Here is a 20,444-nt window from a genome sequence, read left to right on the forward strand (position 1 = left end):
ATTTTAAGTTGTTTCATTGGATTTGTTGGCCCAAAATATGTAAAGGTACAAATTTTCAGCTTTCCAACATGCATATAACAAAAACTAGGACCGAAACTATTTTTAAAAATGGTGGATTTTTGTTGGTTAAAGGCAAACTTAAAATAGCTATATCTTAGGAACTAATTGAAATTAGATGATAAAATTTTCAGGATGTTCATAATTTACTAAAATCTTTAAGTGGTTTAAAAATCAGCAAAATCTGAGACTTAGGATTGCATGGCCTGGACATTTTCACATGGAATTGCCCAGCTACTTACTAGTGATTTTCTTTGTATGTGCATTTAATGGATCACAACAAACTTTCTGTCATATAGGACGCATTTTCAAATATTTTTAGTAGGTCTCTTATATAACATTTTCAAGTTTTAACATTATTTTCAATAATTCAATGTTACAGCTTAAACATTGTTTTTTCTTTATAGCTTAAAATTTCTATAATATCTTGTTGGCCTTTGCTTGTCTCAGATATCATTAAGCCAATAGAAAACATCTTAATAAGATAATTCATTGGTACAAACTATGTTAAGGAAGTATTTCATTAAAGAAATAATTAAAATCATGGTTTTATAACTGAACTTTTTATAAACTATATAATTTTGTTTAACGTTATTGTCAGTATTATTAACATCTACTAATTATTTAGTTATTTTTCATTTTCATATTTTTTATAAATCAACATATTTTGTTTTTTTCAATGATATGTTGAAAAGATCAACATATCATTGAAAAAAACAAAATTTTCTTTGAAAGATCCTTGAAATATCTGAGAATTTTGATTTAGCTATAGGCTGGCCACCCTGGTATCACACTTGATCAGTTTTTATATTAAAAAAAAAAGACGGTGCGTTTTTTAGAAGTTGAAATCATTAATTTTCATATGTAATTCATATGCAAAACTTGCTGAAATATAACAATTGTTTTTTTTTTCTTCTTAAGAGTCATTATAAACCAAATCATTTTTACTCGGTCAGAAATCTATTAGCAAGTTTTTTTAACAATTTATTGAAAAGTGATTTATCTTTGAAGCTATAGTTCTATATGTTACTGTTGTTTTTTTAGTTAAATTTTTGGGGACAGGTAAGATTATAAATAACTATAAATATCAAAAGCTAAAAAAATTAATTTTGAACAGGGATGTTTTGAAAAAATGGGCCCAAAAGTTGAGTCATATAAGCTAGTTGTTTTATTAACTTTTAAGCATGTTTCCTTTATTTTTCAGCATTTTTCCTTTATTTTCATGTTTTTGACATGTTTTTGTTATTTTCCATATAATTAAGGAAAATGGTTTTTCAAAATGTTATGAAACCTGGGAAACCAGGTCAATATTAAAATTTAAATATCTCATTTAACATTTTAATCCAAAAATTTTTGTGTGAAGTTTTTTTGTAACATGCAAGGCCAAAAGAAGTTTGAAGAAAATATGAGACACATAGTTCAAAGTTTCCTATATTTTGGATGACACTGTTCAAAATTTACTCAATTGTGTGAAATTACACATTAAAGGGATCCCAAAGTGCTGAGACAAGTTGTGTTCATATTAAAGGTAATGTTTTAAAAAATGTTTAGGCTGAATTTTTTTTAGTAAAACAAAATAATAAATGTATATCAAGAAAAACTAACATTGTAGCTTTACCATCTTCATTTTAGCGTGTTTTTTTTAGTCATTATTGTGAGTTTTTTAAAAATGTTAAAACTTAATGTACTTCTACATTTTTTTAATTGTTTAAACATTTAAATGACATTAAAATGTCGCTTAAATATTAAAAAAAGCATTGAAGGAGATTTTTTTTAAAGATTAAAGTCTCTTTCTACTACTATACAAATATATATATATATACATATATATATATATATATATATATATATATATATATATATATATATATATATATATATATATATATATATATATATATATATATATATATATATATATACTTTATGTAATTAAATGAATAAAAACAACTAAATAGCGGGACTTAAAGTTTCATGCCCGAAGGCAATCATCAGCCGTGAATACAAACAAAAAACGTCAAAAAACAGTTTAAAAAACTTAAAATTAAATACCGTAGAATGGATTCAGACGTGATAAACAAATCTGAGTAAAAACAAAACAAGGAGCTGATATAGTTTACTAGTCTCCTGTGTCAAATAAAGAGAGCAAGAATTTTTTTGAATGTCGACACTGGGATACAATTTTATTCTTTTTGTTTAGTAAATTTGTTCCACTATGTGATAAAATTACATATTTTTCATAGAGACAGAGGTGGCATATTTTTGTTGTAAGATTATAGGGTCTGCAACGTTTAATTATTCTCCACGTTAAGATAGGTTTTATGTTTTGATCTTTCAAGCTCCATACTTTCTTTGAAAGTTCAGGGTCGTTTCTGTATTTAACTGAAGCAAAGGATTTTAGATGATTAGCGTATCTTAATTTAAATGATGTATGACTAATACCAAAATATACTTTTTTGTTACCTTCATTGTAGCTTGGTAAACAATATTGTTGAACAAACACTGTTCATTTAACGGACAAATTGATATATTTATACAGTTGCATTGCTTGGTTTCTATTTGCTCGTTGTTGTGCAATATTTTATGATTGCGTGAGTTGATTATTGATTTCAGGTTAGGCATGCAGCTGTAACTAATCTTGATAGAATTTCGATTATTTATTTAATGAAGCTTGTGGCCTGGTGGAAAATGAAAATCTATAAGAGCCAGAAAACGGTTACCTATTTTTGTTTGGACATTTACACTGTACGGAGGGTTGTACCAAATTATATTTCGTTTGCAATGTTTTTTTTGTGCTTGGATTTGTTGTGGTTGGTAGATAAGCTTAGGGTTATGTCCTGATTTTTTAAGAGCTTCTTCATATTGTGGAGTAGAATTCATGAAAGTAGTTTTGTTTAATGACATGGAAGATAATCTTTGTTCAATATTGCGAGGGATTCCTTTATTTTGCTCGGAGGGTGGTTAGAGTTAGTGTGGATATACCTTAGTTGGTTGTCAGGTTTGCAGTAAGGTTGGAATGAGTTGTTATCTAGATTTAACGTAACATCAAGATAATTTACAATTTTTATATTAGCTTGGATGGTGATGAGTAGATCGTTACTTTTAAAGATACTTGTTATATGTTTTTTAATTTTTTCCATTTGCTGACTGTTTTTGTTTTTAAATACGGCAAGGCCATCATCACGATATAATCCGAAATCTTCCTTATTATAATGCTGTGAAATTTGAAATAGTAAAAAAATTCCCACTAGCTCGCACACTTCAGCACCATCAAATGCCCCCCTTAGTTTAAACTTTGTTCTTGATTTAACTATTGGGTAATATTGGGATATAAATTACAAAATACTTTCAAAATGCATAAAAATGTTCAAAAATGTTGAAATAAAGATACCTACATGAAAAAAAAATTTAGGTAAGATAACAAAAATAATTAAGAAATAAAAAGGTTGAAGAGCCAGTCAAAAACCATATGAAAAAGAGAATAAAAGAAGAGCTGTAAAAATCTTTTGTAAATATTATAAATATTACAAATAAAATATATTACCCAATAATTAAATCAAGATCAAAGTTTAAACTAAGTTCAAAAAAGCGATTTTTTATAAATTCCATAGAAATCCTCTAATTCCCCAATTTTCCTATGGAAATAATGTAAACTGTCTTTGTAAAAGTAATTTCAATTTCAGCTCACTATTTCAAAAAAACTCAAACGCTTAGATTTATCAAGAAAGTGTGTTGTGCCAGAAGAAAAAAACTCAACACAAGTGTTGAGTTTTGTTTTGTTGAGTTTAGTTCATAAAATATTGCACAACAACAAGCAAATAGAAACCAAGCAATGCAACTGTATAAATATATCAATTTGTCCGTTAAATGAACAGTGTTTGTTCAACAATATTGTTTACCAAGCTACAATTAATAATGAAGGTAAAAAAAAGTATATTTTGGTATTAGTCATACATCATTTAAATTAAGATACGCTAATCATCTAAAATCCTTTGCTTCAGTTAAATACAGAAACGACCCTGAACTTTCAAAGGAAGTATGGAGCTTGAAAGATCAAAACATAAAGCCTATCTTAACGTGGAGAATAATTAAACGTTGCAGACCCTATAATCTTACAACAAAAATATGCCACCTCTGTCTCTATGAAAAATATGTAATTTTATCACATAGTGGAACAAATTTACTAAACAAAAAGAATGAAATTGTATCCCAGTGTCGACATTCAAAGAAATTCTTGCTCTCTTTATTTAACACAGGAGACTAGTAAACTATAACGGCTCCTTGTTTTGTTTTTACTCAGATTTGTTTATCACGTCTGAATCCGTTCTACGGTATTTAATTTTAAGTTTTTTAAACTGTTTTTTGACGTTTTTTGTTTGTATTCACGGCTGATGATTGCCTTCGGGCATGAAACTTTAAGTCCCGCTATTTAGTTGTTTTTATTCATTTAATTACATAAAGTATAAATTGCTCTATTATTTGATAATATTGAGCACTGTCATACGAACAAGAGTTTTTGTATTTTACACCACAATACTAACCTCACTTATATAAGCAATACTAACCTCACACACACATATATATATATATATATATATATATATATATATATATATATATATATATATATATATATATATATATATATATATATATATATATATATATATGTATGTATGTATATATATATATATATATATATATATATATATGTATGTATGTATGTATGTATGTATGTATGTATATATATATATATATATATATATATATGTATATATATATATATATATATATATATATATATATATATATATATAATATATATATATATACATATATATGTATGTATATATACATATACAAGTATACAGCACATGCATAAAACTTTATTTGCATATTTTGTAATGTTTTACTCTTTTATTTTAAAAGTTATTGAAAATTTAATTTTTTTTTCCAAGCCTGTTAATCCTAAATCCAAAGCTCAAAGAGAAAGACTGAACCAAGCTGTCAAGAATATCCTATTGTTTAAAAGCTTAGATTTGGTTTGCTTAATTTATTTACTTTTGTGAGTGGCTGTGTTTTAACTATACAAAAACATGCATACATACATACATACATACATACATACATACATACATACATACATACATACATACATACATACATACATACATACATACATACATACATTCATACATACATACATACATACATACATATATATATATATATATATATATATATATATATATATATATATATATATATATATATATATATATATATATATATATATATATATATATATATATTGTTGTTATTACATTGTTGTTAATCTACAAAGCTTAAAATGTATGTATAAAAAAACACAAATGTTTTTACAGGAGCAGTTGAATCAAGTTTTAGATGCTATGTTTGAAAGAAAAACGGTAGTTGGAGATGTAATTATTCGTCAGGGGGATGACGGAGACAACTTTTATGTTGTTGATAGTGGTGTTTTTGACATATATGTACTTGTTGATGGTGTTGATAAAAAGGTACTTTCAAATGTTTTATAATTTTTTATTTTTAAGTAAAAAGTGTTACTCAATTAGTTAAAAAAAAAATTTTTTAGAATTTATATATATATATTTTTTTTAGTTTAAAAAAATCTATTTGTTAAAGCTTGTTTTTTTTTAATGCAAAATTTTAAGTTGGATTTAAAATAATATTTTTAAGTATTATTCTAAATAATTTGTTATTGATAATTTTAAAAAGTTAAAACATATTTTTGGTTTTAAAAATGTTACTGCAAAAAGTTTTGATTTTTTAATGCTAAATAATTTTTGTTTGTACCAGGTTGGCACTTACAACAACAAAGGTAGTTTTGGAGAGTTGGCATTGATGTACAACACTCCTAGGTACCTTTAGTTATGCATGCTATAATATTTATTAATATTGAATACTTTTTTCTATACTTTTTGTAAGAGCTTTTTCAAAATTTCATGTAGAGCTGCAACAATAATAGCTTCTTCAGAAGGTACAATATGGGGTCTTGATCGTGTCACTTTTAGGAAAATCTTGCTTAAGGCTGCTTATCAAAAGGTAAGAATCGCATTTCTAATATATTACCCATAATTTTGTTATAAATTTATTGCTTGCAAGTAAATATTTTTGTTTGGTAAAACAACTAAAAAATTTATTGGTTAATTGCACAATGAATTATAATATTAGTCAATAAAGTTTGTTTCATCTTGATCAATGTATATTGTGAGATATTGTAAGAGATATATAGGTTGGTAAATTTACAGTTGTATACAAAGATATTGAAAGGCATGATGAATTCTTGTTATGGTTTTCAAGAAATTGTTAAATTTATTCATGTGGATAAAATTGCAGACAATTAATTTGAAGCAGTTATTTTTATGTCACATTTATTGAAATTTGATTATATTTCGATGCATGCAAAGTCTGGAGTCCCTATTTTTACACAGTTTTTGCCCATTATTTGCCCATAAAATTTTAAGTATTTGTATTCACAGTACAAGTATTTGTACAGTACAAGTACAAGTATTTTCACAAGATACAAATATTGTATTTAAGTATTCACAGTATTTGCTCATAAAATTTGAAATGCTGGTGAACTCTAGAATTTTTTTAATTTTGTAAATGCATAAAAGCATTTCCTAACAAAAGTGCAATATAAATTTATTAGAAATTTGGTCAAATGTGAAAAATGAGTCATTAAAAATTTGAGTCATAGAAACTAGGTAGTCATAAAAACTAGGTATGTCAAATATTTTAAATCAATCTGTTTGATATTTCTTGTAACAATTTTAATATTAATGAAGAAAATGAACAACATAACGGTTGGAGAAATAAAAATGGAACAAAGTATAAATAAAAAAAAGTTACGATATTTTAGTTTTCCAAAAGTTTAAAGAGATGTTACTCCCTCATTTTTCAATATTTTTTAAAAAACATAAGATTTAATTAGAGCATTAGATTCAGCGTACAAAGATGTTGTACGCTCTCCGTGTCAACTTATTGGAGGCATTTTTTAATCTTTTTGGGCAGTTGAACTAAACTTTCTTTGCATAGACCTTGCCTTTCAGAATGCTCCAGAAATTTTCGATTGGAGACAATTCCAGGACATTTAGTGAATTGTCTTCTTTTGAATACGCTTGCTCAAAAAGGTTTGCTGGTTGATTGCCATGTTGCTTGGAAAGAAGGAAGGTTTTGAAATGCAGTACTCTAAAAAGCAAAGCCCGGCAAGAAGTTTCTTTTTGTATTTGGCTGTTGGGTTATACTTTACACTTGCAGAAATTGCAATAACATCATTGGTTTAAAAATTAGTGGAAATGAAACTGTATATATAGCTTGCATTTTAAAATACCTGTTGTTTTTTTAAATTATGTTTTTTTTTTATACTTTAAAAATTATTGCAGATAGGGTTTTGCCATACTATAGTTTTTATAATTTTATAAAGTTGCATACTGTTGTTGTTGCATACATAAGTTGCTTTCCTGGGTTTCTTTTTTAAAGTTGCAATATTCTTATTCTGCAGCTTTTACAGGACCTTTTACAGATTACCTTATATGTGTAACTCTTAAACTTTAAATAGTCTGCTTTGAATTTCAGGGGCTTTTTTAACTGTGAAATCTCAGGAAAATTCAAAATTAAGAAAATAAGTCCCAAAAAGTTAATAGAGCTTCGCACCCTTGGCTTTTAATAACAGCAGCAAATGTTTGTGAAATCAACTAGTACTAAGTTTTTTGACTAAGAGCATATTGGAAATATTAATCATTTTTATGTTGTTTGGGGGAAAATGTTAACTATTTGCCTTGAAGAGGATAAATTGTACAATTAATTTTGTTTTGCTTTGAAAGTTCTTTAAATTAGTTCAGATATTGATAATTCTTTTGAAAAACAAAAACAAAAAAATTGTATAAAATGTTTGGTGCAATAATTATAATGATATTATTATTACATCTGCAAATAAAGTTTCAATTGAATAAAAATTATAAAATGTTGTTGTGGATGTAAAAGACTTCTCTAGGTTACTATTAATAGAACTTAATAGTACATATAAAATTAACCATCCTCTTTTTTTATATCACTTTTTTTTTATTATATATTTTAATTTTGTAGCGCAAGATGCATGAAGCACTTATTGAAAATGTACCAATGCTTAAGTTTCTTAATGTAAGTTGATTATAATTTTTTCATTTCCTTAATTTTTATCATTTTAATTCTTAAATACTCAATTTTTTTTTATTTATAAGTTTGATAAATAGTTCATATATATAATAATAAAAAAAATTAATTTAATAAATACTTTTATTAGTATTAATTAATCTAAAAAACAAACAATTTTGATATCAAATCTGAAAACATTTATAGGAGTATGAAAGAATGAATGTTGCTGATGCATTAGAATCCAAATCATTTAAAGATGGTGAACTTATTGTTAAACAAGTAAACTAAAAAATCCTGTTATTATTACTTGTTAAAAAGTGACATAATGTATACTTGTAGAAAAATGTTTGTTTTTGGATGATACAAATGACATTTTTATTGCAGGGGGATGAAGCAGATAACATGTATTTTATTGAAAAAGGAAGAGTTTGTGTAAAAATTGCTCGCCAAGTAAGTTTTTACAATTATAGAATATTCAACACTGTATTTTTTTACCCCAAGATTATTTAACTTTTTGAATATTAAGTGTCAAGTCCTTCCAAAGTAAGGCTTTTTTAAAAAATTATGATATATTCTTTGTCTAATTTATGTAGGGTTTTATTAGCTTGAAAGTAAAGTTATTTTTTAAAGAATAATAAATTTAAAAAAAGGTAAAAAGTAATTAAAATAATCAATGTAATAAAACAAAATAATAAAAATATGTAATATGATAAAATAAAATAAAACAAAGAAAATAGTTATAATAAATTTGCAGATTTTCATTCCAATTTGATGAATTTAAATTTATATTTTTTAAAGTGGTCTTTCAATATTTGTGAGAATATATTTTATATTTAAAAGTATTGATTTATTTTTTTTACAAGTTCTGAAATGATATTTGTAGACTTTGAGAAAATAATAGCTTTTTGAAGTATTCTTTTAAAGTATTTGGGCTTTTCTTATTGCGTTTTTTTTTTTCTTAGCATTTTTTTTTTTTTCTTCAATTAATAGTCTTGTTTAAGAAGGTCCAGAACACCTTTGAACAAGACCAATAATTTTGAAATCAGGGTTGATTTTAGATTTCATAGAAGTCAGGTTTAAACAATCAAATCAGGGTTGATTTTAGATTCCATAAAAGTCAGGATTTAACAATTAACTTAGGGTTGATATTAGATTCCATAGAGTTCAGGATTTAATGATGAAATCAGGGTTGATTTTAGATTCCATAGAAGTCAGGATTATAGTTTAAGGTGATCATCAATTTTTTTTTTGAAAGTATTTGATTTTTATGTATTTCTGAATCTCATTTAAAGTTGATTCTTTTTCTTTGACTTACATCAGCTTATTTCTATAATTTTTTGATAAAACTTTCTTGCTAAAATTTTTTTCATACTGATCATTTAAAAGCGACATACAAACCTTCAGAATACAAAACAACATACAAACCTTCAAATTAAATTTTGTAGCTAGAGAAAGAAGTTTCTGTTGCTGTATGATATGTATGTCAATAGCATTAAATTATTTTAATTGCATTCACTAAAATAAGTAGTTATGAACTTACTTTTTTTCTTCCTCCCCTTTCAACTATCTTTTTGCTTTTAAATTGTTTTTTTATTTTTAAAGTAACTTTTTCTTGTAATTAATCTGTTATCTTATTATGCCAAATGTATTTTAAGTACATAAAAAATGCAAAATATCTTTTAAAATAATTAAATTTTTTCTCAATGACTGCTTGCATATAAACAAAAATGTTTTCTAGAATTAAAATTAAAATATTGAATAAAATTGAAATATCAATAGTAAATATAGAAGTATTACTAAACATGTATTCAAAAGATATTTTTGATTTTTTTTATAATTTAAAAAATTTAGGGTACCAATGAAGAAGTTGAAGTTACTCAATTATCTGATGGACAATATTTTGGAGAGCTGGCTCTAGTAACACATAATCCACGTGCTGCATCTATATATTCTATTGGCAATTGTAGAGTTGCAGGTAAATATACTTAATGCGTGTTTAAGGTTACAAAAAAAACTTTTTATTTATGTTTTTCTTTACTCGAAAAAATGCATAATTATATGTAAATAAATAAATAACCATGTATTTAATTTAGTTATTTATTTGTAATGGCTTTTAAAAACAATTTTTATGATTTCGAGTGTATTTACTTGATGATATTTATACAAAGTTTATTAAAGAGATTGTCGCTGTTCTTTATCTCCTTCTCAAGACTGCACTATTTTTTAATTTTTGAACAAATTGAATATGCCTTTTTCTTCATTTTTCTGCCAATTTTGTTGTTATTGGTGACTTTAATACTCATCAAACTTAATGACTAGGCTCTAACACCCCTGACCCTGCTGGCTCTAAAGCTCATAACTTCTCAATTTCTCAATCGCTTAGTCATACAATTAACTTGGTAACTCGCTTTCCATACAACCCTAATCACTTTCCTTCACTCTTTAATTTTTATCTTGTCTCTTATTCTTGCTTTTGGTCATTTTCTATTTTTCTGTTCACTTAGTTTCTTTTGTTTTCATGTTTTTTTGACTCATACAATCTTTCCTTGCTCTTTAACACTATTCTTTGTTTTCTTGTAACACCCAATTTAATAGTGGTTGCTTGCAGCTTTGTTGGGAGAGAATCAGAATTAAAATAAAAAATATAAATAAGATTTAAAAAACATACATAATTTTGAGTGTCAATTAAAATTAATTTACAAATAAAAAAATTATAAATAAAAAAAATTTAGATCAAAACCCATTAAGTTGAATTTTTGGTGGGTTTTTGTTCTTGGGTTTTTGGCTGGGTTTTTGAATATACCAATAATAATACCAATCTTGACATTGGTGAAGCCTAGATTTAAAAAAGTGGAGGTTTATTTGATGTCACCATGGGATCCTTTAATGGCGCAGAAGTTTATTGGAATATTTATCTTTTTTCAATTATCACAGTTTTACAACAAAGATGAATTCAGATTATATAGAGATGGTCTAGCAGTTTTAAGAATCGAGATGGCCAACAAATGGAAAAAATTAAAGAGCACTTTGTGAAAATTTAAAAAAATAATGATCTTATATCCATCAGCTGAAATTTTAAAGTTGTTGATTATCTGGACTAATTGTTAAATCTTAATGACAGTTCTTTCCAACCTTACTGCAAGCCTTGTAATTCCATCAGTTATATAAATTTTGAGTCTAACCACCCTCCTAGCATACTAAAACGTCTTCCTCAAACTATCGAACTAAGATTGTCAACCAATTCTTCTAATGAAAATATTTTCAAACAATCCATTCCTCCTTATCAAGATGTGTTATTTAGATCAGGTTTTATCTGCAAAATTTGCTTACCTTTTGAATAAAAAACCGGTCCCATTCAAAAATTACAAATGAAAGATAATCTGGTGCAACACACTTTTCATTACCAATGTTGCAACAAAAATAGGCAGTCGTTTTTTTAACATGGTAGACCTGCACTTTCTGGTTGGTCACAAATATCGCAAGATATGTAATCTAAATACTATTAAAATAACCTACTCATGTATGCCAAACCTCAAGTCCATCATTAATTCGCGCAATCACAAGATATTGTATAACCAAGGTAAAGGGAAAATGAGGGGAAAACATGCAACTGTGTCAGCAGATCCATTTGCCCCATGAACAATCAGTGCTTGACAAAGAACATTGTTTATCAAGCCACCGTGTTGTCAAATAAACCTGACTACAAAGAAAAAGTATATTTTGGCTTATGTGTAATTTCATTAAAATCTTGGTATGCTAATCACCTAAAAACATTAATAAATATAAAAATGATACTGAGTTGTCTAAAGAAGTTTAGGACATAAAAGACAAAATGTTTTTACCCTCAATTAAGTGGAAAATTGTGAAATGTTGCAATCCTTATAACTCTTCGTCAAAAATTTGTGATCTTTGCTTATACAAAAAATTCCTTATTTTAACATATTAAGGTGAAAACTTGTTAAGTAAATGAAATGATTGATTTCAAAATGCAGGCACAAGAATAAACTCCTCTTTGACTCTTTGAATCTTTTTTTGACACTGTTGATTAGCTAATATTATGTTTTTCTTTGGTTGCCATCAATTATGTCTTTTAGCAGCATAAAGATCCCACTTCATAGTAATTTGGCTTTTTTTGTTTTTGATTTTGTATTCAATGGCTGGTGATTGCCGTATAGGCATGAAACTTAAAGTACCATAGAAAAAGTTGTTTTTTCTTCATTTATATATATATATATATATATATATATATATATATATATATATATATATATATATATATATATATATATATATATATATATATATATATATATATATATATATATATGTATATATATATATATATATATATATATATATATATATATATATACACACACACACACACACACACACACACACACACACACACACACACACACACACACACACACACACACACACACACACACACACACACACACACACACCCACTTATGTATGTATATTAACGATGCAAATACTCTAAACAAATATATCAACCTAAGATTGAGGACATTTAATAAGGAAAAAAATCATTTTAAATCATTAAAATAATCATTTAAAAGCAATTTGTAAGTTTTGTAAAATTAAAGTATTAAAAAGAGGAACATCTGGTAAAAAAATGACAACACCCAATTCAAGAGAGCATCTAAAAACAAAAGATTTTCAGAAAATCTAAAATGTTTAGAAAAAAATTAACACTGAAGAAATTTTCTCTCAATTAGTAATCTCTTTTAATTAATAGAGAAAATGATAACAGCAAAAAGTGTGATAACAATAATGTTATGCTGATAACATGTTAGACCAGATAGCATGTTAGACCAGAGGCAATCTAATATACTTCATTAATGAAGTTCAGCTACTTGCTTCTTAGTGAGATCCTCAATAAGAATTTTCATAAGCTTCACAGCGTCATCTAAAGAGATGTTTTTTGGTTTTATAGCTTATTTCTTCAAGTGCTTTAAACTCAAAGGTTGTCAAACTAATGAATTCAAATAACTGAATCCATTTCACCAGAGATTTTACTTCATTCAATTGAACAGCAGTCAGATCAGGTACTCAATAACCCACCCTTGTGGCGACCGTTTATATATATGTGTATGTATGTGTGTGTGTGTGTATATATATATATATATATATATATATATATATATATATATATATATATATATATATATATATATATATATATATATATATATATAAAAATATATATATATATATATATATATATATATATATATATATATATATATATATAAATATAAATATAATACAACCCTCGGAATTAGGGTTGGCATTCGGCAATGCCGACCTAACTGCCGATCTTAAAGTATTTGAGATCGGCAAAAAATTGCCGACCTCGTTTTAATGTTTTATGGTTAGACCTTTGTATCAAATAATTTTTGCCGACCTGATGCCGACCTCAAAAAGATTGAGGTCGGCAAATTATTGCCGAACTTATTTTTCCTAATTCCGAGGCTTGTTTATATATATATATATATATATATATATATATATATATATATATATATATATATATATATATATATATATATATATATATACATATATGTATATATATATATATATATATATATATATATATATATATACATATATGCATATACATATATATGTGTATATATATATATATATATATATATATATATACATATATATATATATATATATATATATATATATATATATATATATATACACACACACACACATATACACATATATACAACATGTGTAGGTAAAAAAAGTTCCTAACCAGTATTGAAAATCGCTTTCTAGTGGAATTGTCAATGCCGTAAGGCGAAGTCAATCAATGTTTGATTCTGAACGTGTAAAAACTGTTGTAATTAAAGTTGTCAATTTACAATATTGGTTATTACTTTATGTAAATGTAATAACTTATGAAAATTATACTTCATATTTTTTATAATTAATAATAAACATAATTTATAGTACGATTTATTTTTACAGGCTGCCTAATTGAATAATAAAAAAAATTTCTTATATTTTACTTAATTAACAACATAAGTTGTAAATTATACATTACGCTATAATAAAATACAAACATACAATGTAAATCAATTGTGCTTACCTTAAATATCATGTGTGAATATAGAGAGTAAACATCAATAAATAGAATATTAGATTAGTGAAGTTATAATTATTTTGTAAACATTTTTATTCACAATTACCATGCAATTGTTATCATTTATATTATATATTTAATTATTACAGCTTTAGACGTGTTGGCATTTGAACGACTTCTTGGTCCTTGTATGGATGTCATGAAACGAAATATTGGAGATTATGATGAGCAGCTGAGTAAACTCGGACTAAAAAATCGAGATTTGCGATAAATTTAGCAAATATAAAGTATATTAACGAAAAGTAAATGTTTATACTTTATCGCGTTGAAGTTCCTTCAAAAACGACTTAATCGAATAAATATTTTCAAGACAGAACTTAGTTTCAAATAAAATTTAAAGAAATCACAAAACCTGATAGTATTATCTAAAAAAAAAAATTACGATCAAAATTTCGGTCAAGTCTCATTATTTATCTTTTTTTTTTTTTTTTTAATTTTTTTTGTTTTGTTGATATTCCTATTTTGTTATAAAGAATTCTGGTATTTATTTATAAAATTAAATGTTTTACAAATTCTTTTGTGTAACTATGCTAGTTTTTGTGTGTGTAACTATGCTACCTTATATTGAAGTAGCTGTGTTGTCATAAAAGAGTTTTGTTTAGATGTAAAACTTTACTAATGTGTGCTGCTTGTTTCTTATAAATATATTATATATATATACATACAAATAAATATATATTGTTAGTTGGAAGGTTGAATGAATTTATTAGAATTGTGTAAATATAGTCACTTAAATATGAGTATTCTGGAGTAAAGAGATTTACTGTCAAAATTATTTTCTTATTCTGTATTTAATTCCTATTTATGACGACCAATAGCCGAGTTTGAAAGCTCAAAATATTAATTTTTGTTTTTTTCATTAAAAAAAAAATTATAAATACTTTATTTTTATTCAAATACAATATTTTTGTACAAAATGTTGCATTAATAGTATTTTAATATTTAGGCCAACAAAATGAAAACTTATTTGAAGTTGTAGTTCAGCCTAAAAATGGCAAATTTGCAATATTATTAATACCCTGTTTTATGAAATTAATCTTTAAAACAGCGTTTTGTATTTACAATTATTCATGTTCAAGAACATAAATGCGACTTAAAAAAAAGAATAGTTAAAACAGTGCACAGTGGGCCAGTAAAAAAAAAAAAAATAATATTAAATCTTTATTTATATACGCATACATACACTCATGCATTTATTTCAATAAAATTTCTTACATCATCACAGGTGATTTTGCGGTCATTGTTTTCAGTAACATCTGCAATTTTTTTAAACGTATAAGCCAAACGTTCATAATCATAAGGACTAATCTATTTATAAAAAATAAATTTTCAAAATTTTTTAAAAAACTCATCAAAATAAACTTTCCAAATGATATTATTAATAGTTTTGAGTGTTTTATGAAAAATTGTGAAATGAATGAGGCCATTCAAAGAAAGTAATGGAATGCATTCCTTTAAAAACAAAAGCAGTAAAAAATAAATATATACATAGAAAATTACCTACGGTTAAAATATTGGCGTTACCTTGGATATGCCAAAGATATGTTTATATTTAATTACACTCTACCACCCCACAGTGGGCCAGAATGCACTTTTACCGGACAAAATTCATAACTAATTTAATATTAGAGCTATATTCACTAAAATTAGTATGAGTACTAATATGATGTCTGCGCTTTTTATGAAGGTAATATTTTTTTATTTCGTTGCTATGGATACCTTTATTTTGCTTAGCAACAACCTACTTTTGTTATCTGCAGATATTTTATAAGTGCTATATTCACTAAATTTGGCATGAGTACCAATATGAGATCACACTTCTTACAAAAGTGATAATTTTTTAAATTTAGTTGTTATGGATACTTATATTGCTTAGTTACCGGATACTTTCCTTAGTTACAAAGTGGTAAATTGATATTTGAATATCTTATCGGATTTTTGACCCACCTATATTGAATAACAATTGAGTATTTAGGTAAATAATGTTTTAGGAATAATAAAAGCAAAAAATAGTGCAAGAAAACGTTATCAATTTTAAATTACATCAAAAAATTATAAAACAATAATATCGTTCGAAGATTGTTTAAGTAATTGTAAAACATCTGAAGGAAATGCTTTATGATTTGTTTGGTGTGATGTTGATTTACGCAATGATGAAATAACAGGATCACTGGAAACTAGGAGTCTATTGATAAGATCAGTATTTGTTGCTTTTCTGGATGTTTTTCGGCTGAAATTTTCGCGATAAGATTTCAAGTCTTTATTTCTAGCCTCTTGAGCTTCCTCTGATGGGTAATGTAAGGCTTTTAATTATGTCATGTCCATGTATCAATACTTTGTGAACTGATTGAGCCATGTAATACCATGGATAAAGGGACACATATAGTCTAAAAGTGTTAAAACAATAATCCTTGAACTTTAAGTAGTCTATTTCATATCCTGAAGAGAGCGTTACCAAGATAATGTAAAACCTGAATATAAGGTTTTGGTCAATACCCAGAATTTCAGCTGTTTGTTCATATGCTGCAAAAGCACGCCTTGAGATATTGCTATCATTACTTGTTCCAGAACCACCACCTTTAGGGAAATCAACAACAAGTCCCATTTTGTTCATAAAATCAGTCTGAATCTTTTGTTTAGCTACAGATGCCTTTTCTTTGTGTTCTTTAGATCTTGCTTGCCACTTTCTTGTTTCTTTTTTATATGCAATGTGCAATAACATCTCAAAAAATCGAATCCATGCATGAAGACTGGAAAGACCATATTTGAACTCTCTGTTAGTATAATCTATATTAAGGATATCAAGACTATTCATATTTTTTGGAGAGACACCACACACTGAACAGCATTGGTATGAGTTATTTTTTTCAGATAGTATTGTTTGAACCTTCCCATCAATCATTGTAAGTTCAATAATACAATTCACTTCAATAGAAGATCCGCAAACCTCTAAAAAAAATCATACCCAAGCTTTCTATCTCACTTTGAATGTACTGATCTTCTTTAATCACAGATTCCTTGGATTCCATTTTGTATGCAAATCTTATGGGTCTACAATAGGCTGTGGAGGACGACTTTTGATTTCTCCAAATAGGCACCTTTTCGTTGCTGTTGTTAAATCCAGTCAAATCCAATGGGACAAGACAAGTAATAAATAATGATTCTTCACGCTTTAAATCTCTGTTAATGTCGGGTTCTGATAAAACTTGTTTATAAATGCTTTGGCCAGTAGCACCATCAAAACCAGTCTTACACGTTAGTGTCATTGTTTTTATTGCTTTGTCGTTCAATATCAAGTGCCTTAGCACAGGTTCCTGAACTGCACAGATTCTTTGCAAAGTAAGAGTCATTAAATCTTTTAAAGGAACTGAAGCTGAATAGTCCTCCACTGTTATGTTTGCAGGATAACATTTCAATTTTGCATCTCTGACACCATTGTAAGCGGGGTAGATGTTATATTCTTTCTCCAAGGCTCCGCTTCTAATCAATTGATAGGAAGCTTTTGTTAGACTTGCAGCAATTATTAAAGCCAGTGCTTCGTCTGCTGAATATTTAGTTGCTTTATCTGTATTTGATATATTTAAAACATTCTTGGCAGCAATAACAACAGATTCATCTCTAAATTTTTTATTAGCAGCAAAAAATAATTCATTGGATGAATGAGATTCAATTAAACAAGATACACGCCGTTTTTTAGTTTTATTAGAACTATTATCAAATGCAACTGGTTTTCGACCACGTCTACTTGCAGTTGGTTTATTGTCTTTTTTTCTGACAATTAAATATTCATTAAGCCAGTTCACAAACTTCTTTTCAAAATGTTTCACAGTATAGTTTGCAGATTTCCACTTTTTTTTATACAAGTAAACAAATCGTTGAACAGCATGTCTAAAATCAACGTCTTTAAAATCAGCAAATTTTGGCTGAATAAATTTTAATATATCTTCAGTAATATTTTGTTTTGAAATACTAAGATTGTTTTTTTGGAGAAAATTATGAATGTCTAAGTTTAACAAAACCATATCTAAATAATTATTGTAACAAGTATTTTGTATTTAAAAGTAAAATGTTATAATATATATGCCGCCTGGACTACTAATACTTGTTAGTAATTAAGTTACTACAAGTGTTAGTAATTAAAATTAAAAGTAATTAAATTACTGTCACTGTAAGTAATTAAATTACTAACAACTACCGAAAATATGTTGTTGCTATGTTATGCAAAGTAAGGTATCCATAGTAACCAAAAAAGTTAACCTCATAAGAATTCTGAATCTTATTTTAATACATACCCCCAATATTGTGTATTTAGCGCAAGTAAAATACTGTTAAAACAACGTTAATGTAAAAATGAGTTGTTGCTATGCAAAATTTAGTACCATAGCAACCAAGTTAAAACATACATAAAATCTGAACGGGGATTTAAGGGGACGAGCAATCAATTAAAACTCGATTGAAGCATCATATAGCTCAAATAAATATAAGACAACACATGGCAAATTGTGGTAATTATTAGTTATTGTGCGGCAAAAAATAAGTTTCTTAAGAAATTTTTTTTTTTAATCTGTGATTTTCAAAGTATAACTGAGATAACATGCTATGACAAATTTATTTCACACATTGGTTTTTCTTATCTCTAAATACTCTAGAATAACATGTACTAATTTTTTGTTTCAAAAACGTAGATGTAATTGAAATATAACACAACGTTGATGTCACCGTTAATTACTTATTTATAATTTTTTATTTTATCTCAATATTCAAATGCTTAGAGTCCTGGTAACTAAGGGATTTAATATAAATAAATTATCAATAGATTTCTCCTAATATATGTAGATACTAAAATTAAATAGGTTTTCAAGATTAGACAACTAAAATTTTTCCCATTTTGTCCACCTACTGGCCCACTGTGCAGTGTAGGGTCTTTTGTGTGCTCAAAAAATGCCAAATCTAAAAAACATTCTAAAAGTAAGATTGCTCTTAATAAATGTAAAATCTATACTTTTCTAAATTGTGTATTAATAATGAACATTATTTACGTAGAGTTTAAGCATTTTTTTTTCTTTAACTTTGTAACTTACCAAGATTCTATAGTGAAATTTCCAAGGAATTGTATTGGTATTTTAAATGGTCCACTGTAGTTTTGCTCATCGGTTACATAGTGGATTATTAGGGGCAGTCGTCAACTGTGGCCAGCCGATGACTACTCAATATATCAGATAATGGAAAGTTATCGGCTGGCCAGTTAAAGCGGATGCCACTAATATTCAACTTATGAGCAAAACTCTATTGAACCGCTCAAAATGCCTTATAGATTCATTGCAAATCCACTAGCAAAAATTTTGTTTGGGCAATTGTGTTATACTATGGGTTTTCTTTAAGTATTCTTATGGGGTTATGCTTAAGAATTTTTTTTTACACATCTTTATGAATTCAGGAAAAGAATTTGCATTTTTTGATGTTTGTGATACTAACTTTGAGATACCAAACATTTAAATGTTTGTATTTATGTCAAATAAGGATGCTTTGCAAAAAATTGCGGTGCTCTGTGATAAGACCAAAAGGACTTCTGGTAATAATAAGGTGCACCTTATTACACACAACAACAACAACAAAATTAAAGAATTAAAAAAAAAATGCAATGATTCGAGCCTGGGCACAGAAAAGCCCTAAATTTTCGCACCCCTAAACGTGAGAGTAACAAGGTGATAAAGTATATATATATATATATATATATATATATATATATATATATATATTTAAAATATCATTAATCGAATTTATATTCATCAATAAATTTTAAATATCAGAGAACAGCGTCCTAAAATTATGAGCATATAAAATTTTTAGCCCTCTCAAATCGTGGAAAACTCAAACTAAATATAGCACTAGTTTTTGAACGGTTATAAATTCGAAATAATGTAAACTTGTTTATAAGCAAAATTACGTTTACGCCAGTTCGTACTCACAACGTTTATGCTAAAACGAATATGCAACAAAGCAGTTTGTCTTTCCAACC

At 26.5% G+C, this 20,444-nt stretch overlaps 1 protein-coding gene and 1 long non-coding RNA gene across 5 annotated transcripts in view; one reads left to right on the forward strand and one right to left on the reverse strand.

Moving 5' to 3' along the window:
- LOC136091211 (uncharacterized) overlaps positions 1-14,515 on the reverse strand; it is a 42,183-nt gene extending 27,668 nt beyond the window's left edge. Inside the window, exon 1 of the long non-coding RNA XR_010643785.1 lies at positions 14,372-14,515. This is a non-coding gene — a long non-coding RNA (uncharacterized LOC136091211). The remainder of the gene's footprint in view (positions 1-14,371) is intronic.
- LOC100211215 (cAMP-dependent protein kinase type II regulatory subunit) overlaps positions 1-15,197 on the forward strand; it is a 40,241-nt gene extending 25,044 nt beyond the window's left edge. For all 4 annotated transcript variants that reach the window (XM_065818289.1, XM_065818291.1, XM_065818290.1 and 1 more), the window contains 9 exons: positions 5,016-5,099; positions 5,442-5,594; positions 5,896-5,957; positions 6,048-6,141; positions 8,188-8,241; positions 8,440-8,514; positions 8,620-8,685; positions 10,087-10,210; positions 14,515-15,197. In XM_065818289.1, coding sequence (XP_065674361.1) covers positions 5,016-5,099; positions 5,442-5,594; positions 5,896-5,957; positions 6,048-6,141; positions 8,188-8,241; positions 8,440-8,514; positions 8,620-8,685; positions 10,087-10,210; positions 14,515-14,636 — 834 coding nt within the window. In that variant the 3' untranslated portion in view covers positions 14,637-15,197. The remainder of the gene's footprint in view (positions 1-5,015; positions 5,100-5,441; positions 5,595-5,895; positions 5,958-6,047; positions 6,142-8,187; positions 8,242-8,439; positions 8,515-8,619; positions 8,686-10,086; positions 10,211-14,514) is intronic.
- Positions 15,198-20,444: the final 5,247 nt, after the last annotated feature.

The sequence above is a fragment of the Hydra vulgaris genome, chromosome 14 (genome assembly GCF_038396675.1).
Source record: "Hydra vulgaris chromosome 14, alternate assembly HydraT2T_AEP".
Lineage (NCBI taxonomy): Eukaryota > Metazoa > Cnidaria > Hydrozoa > Anthoathecata > Hydridae > Hydra > Hydra vulgaris.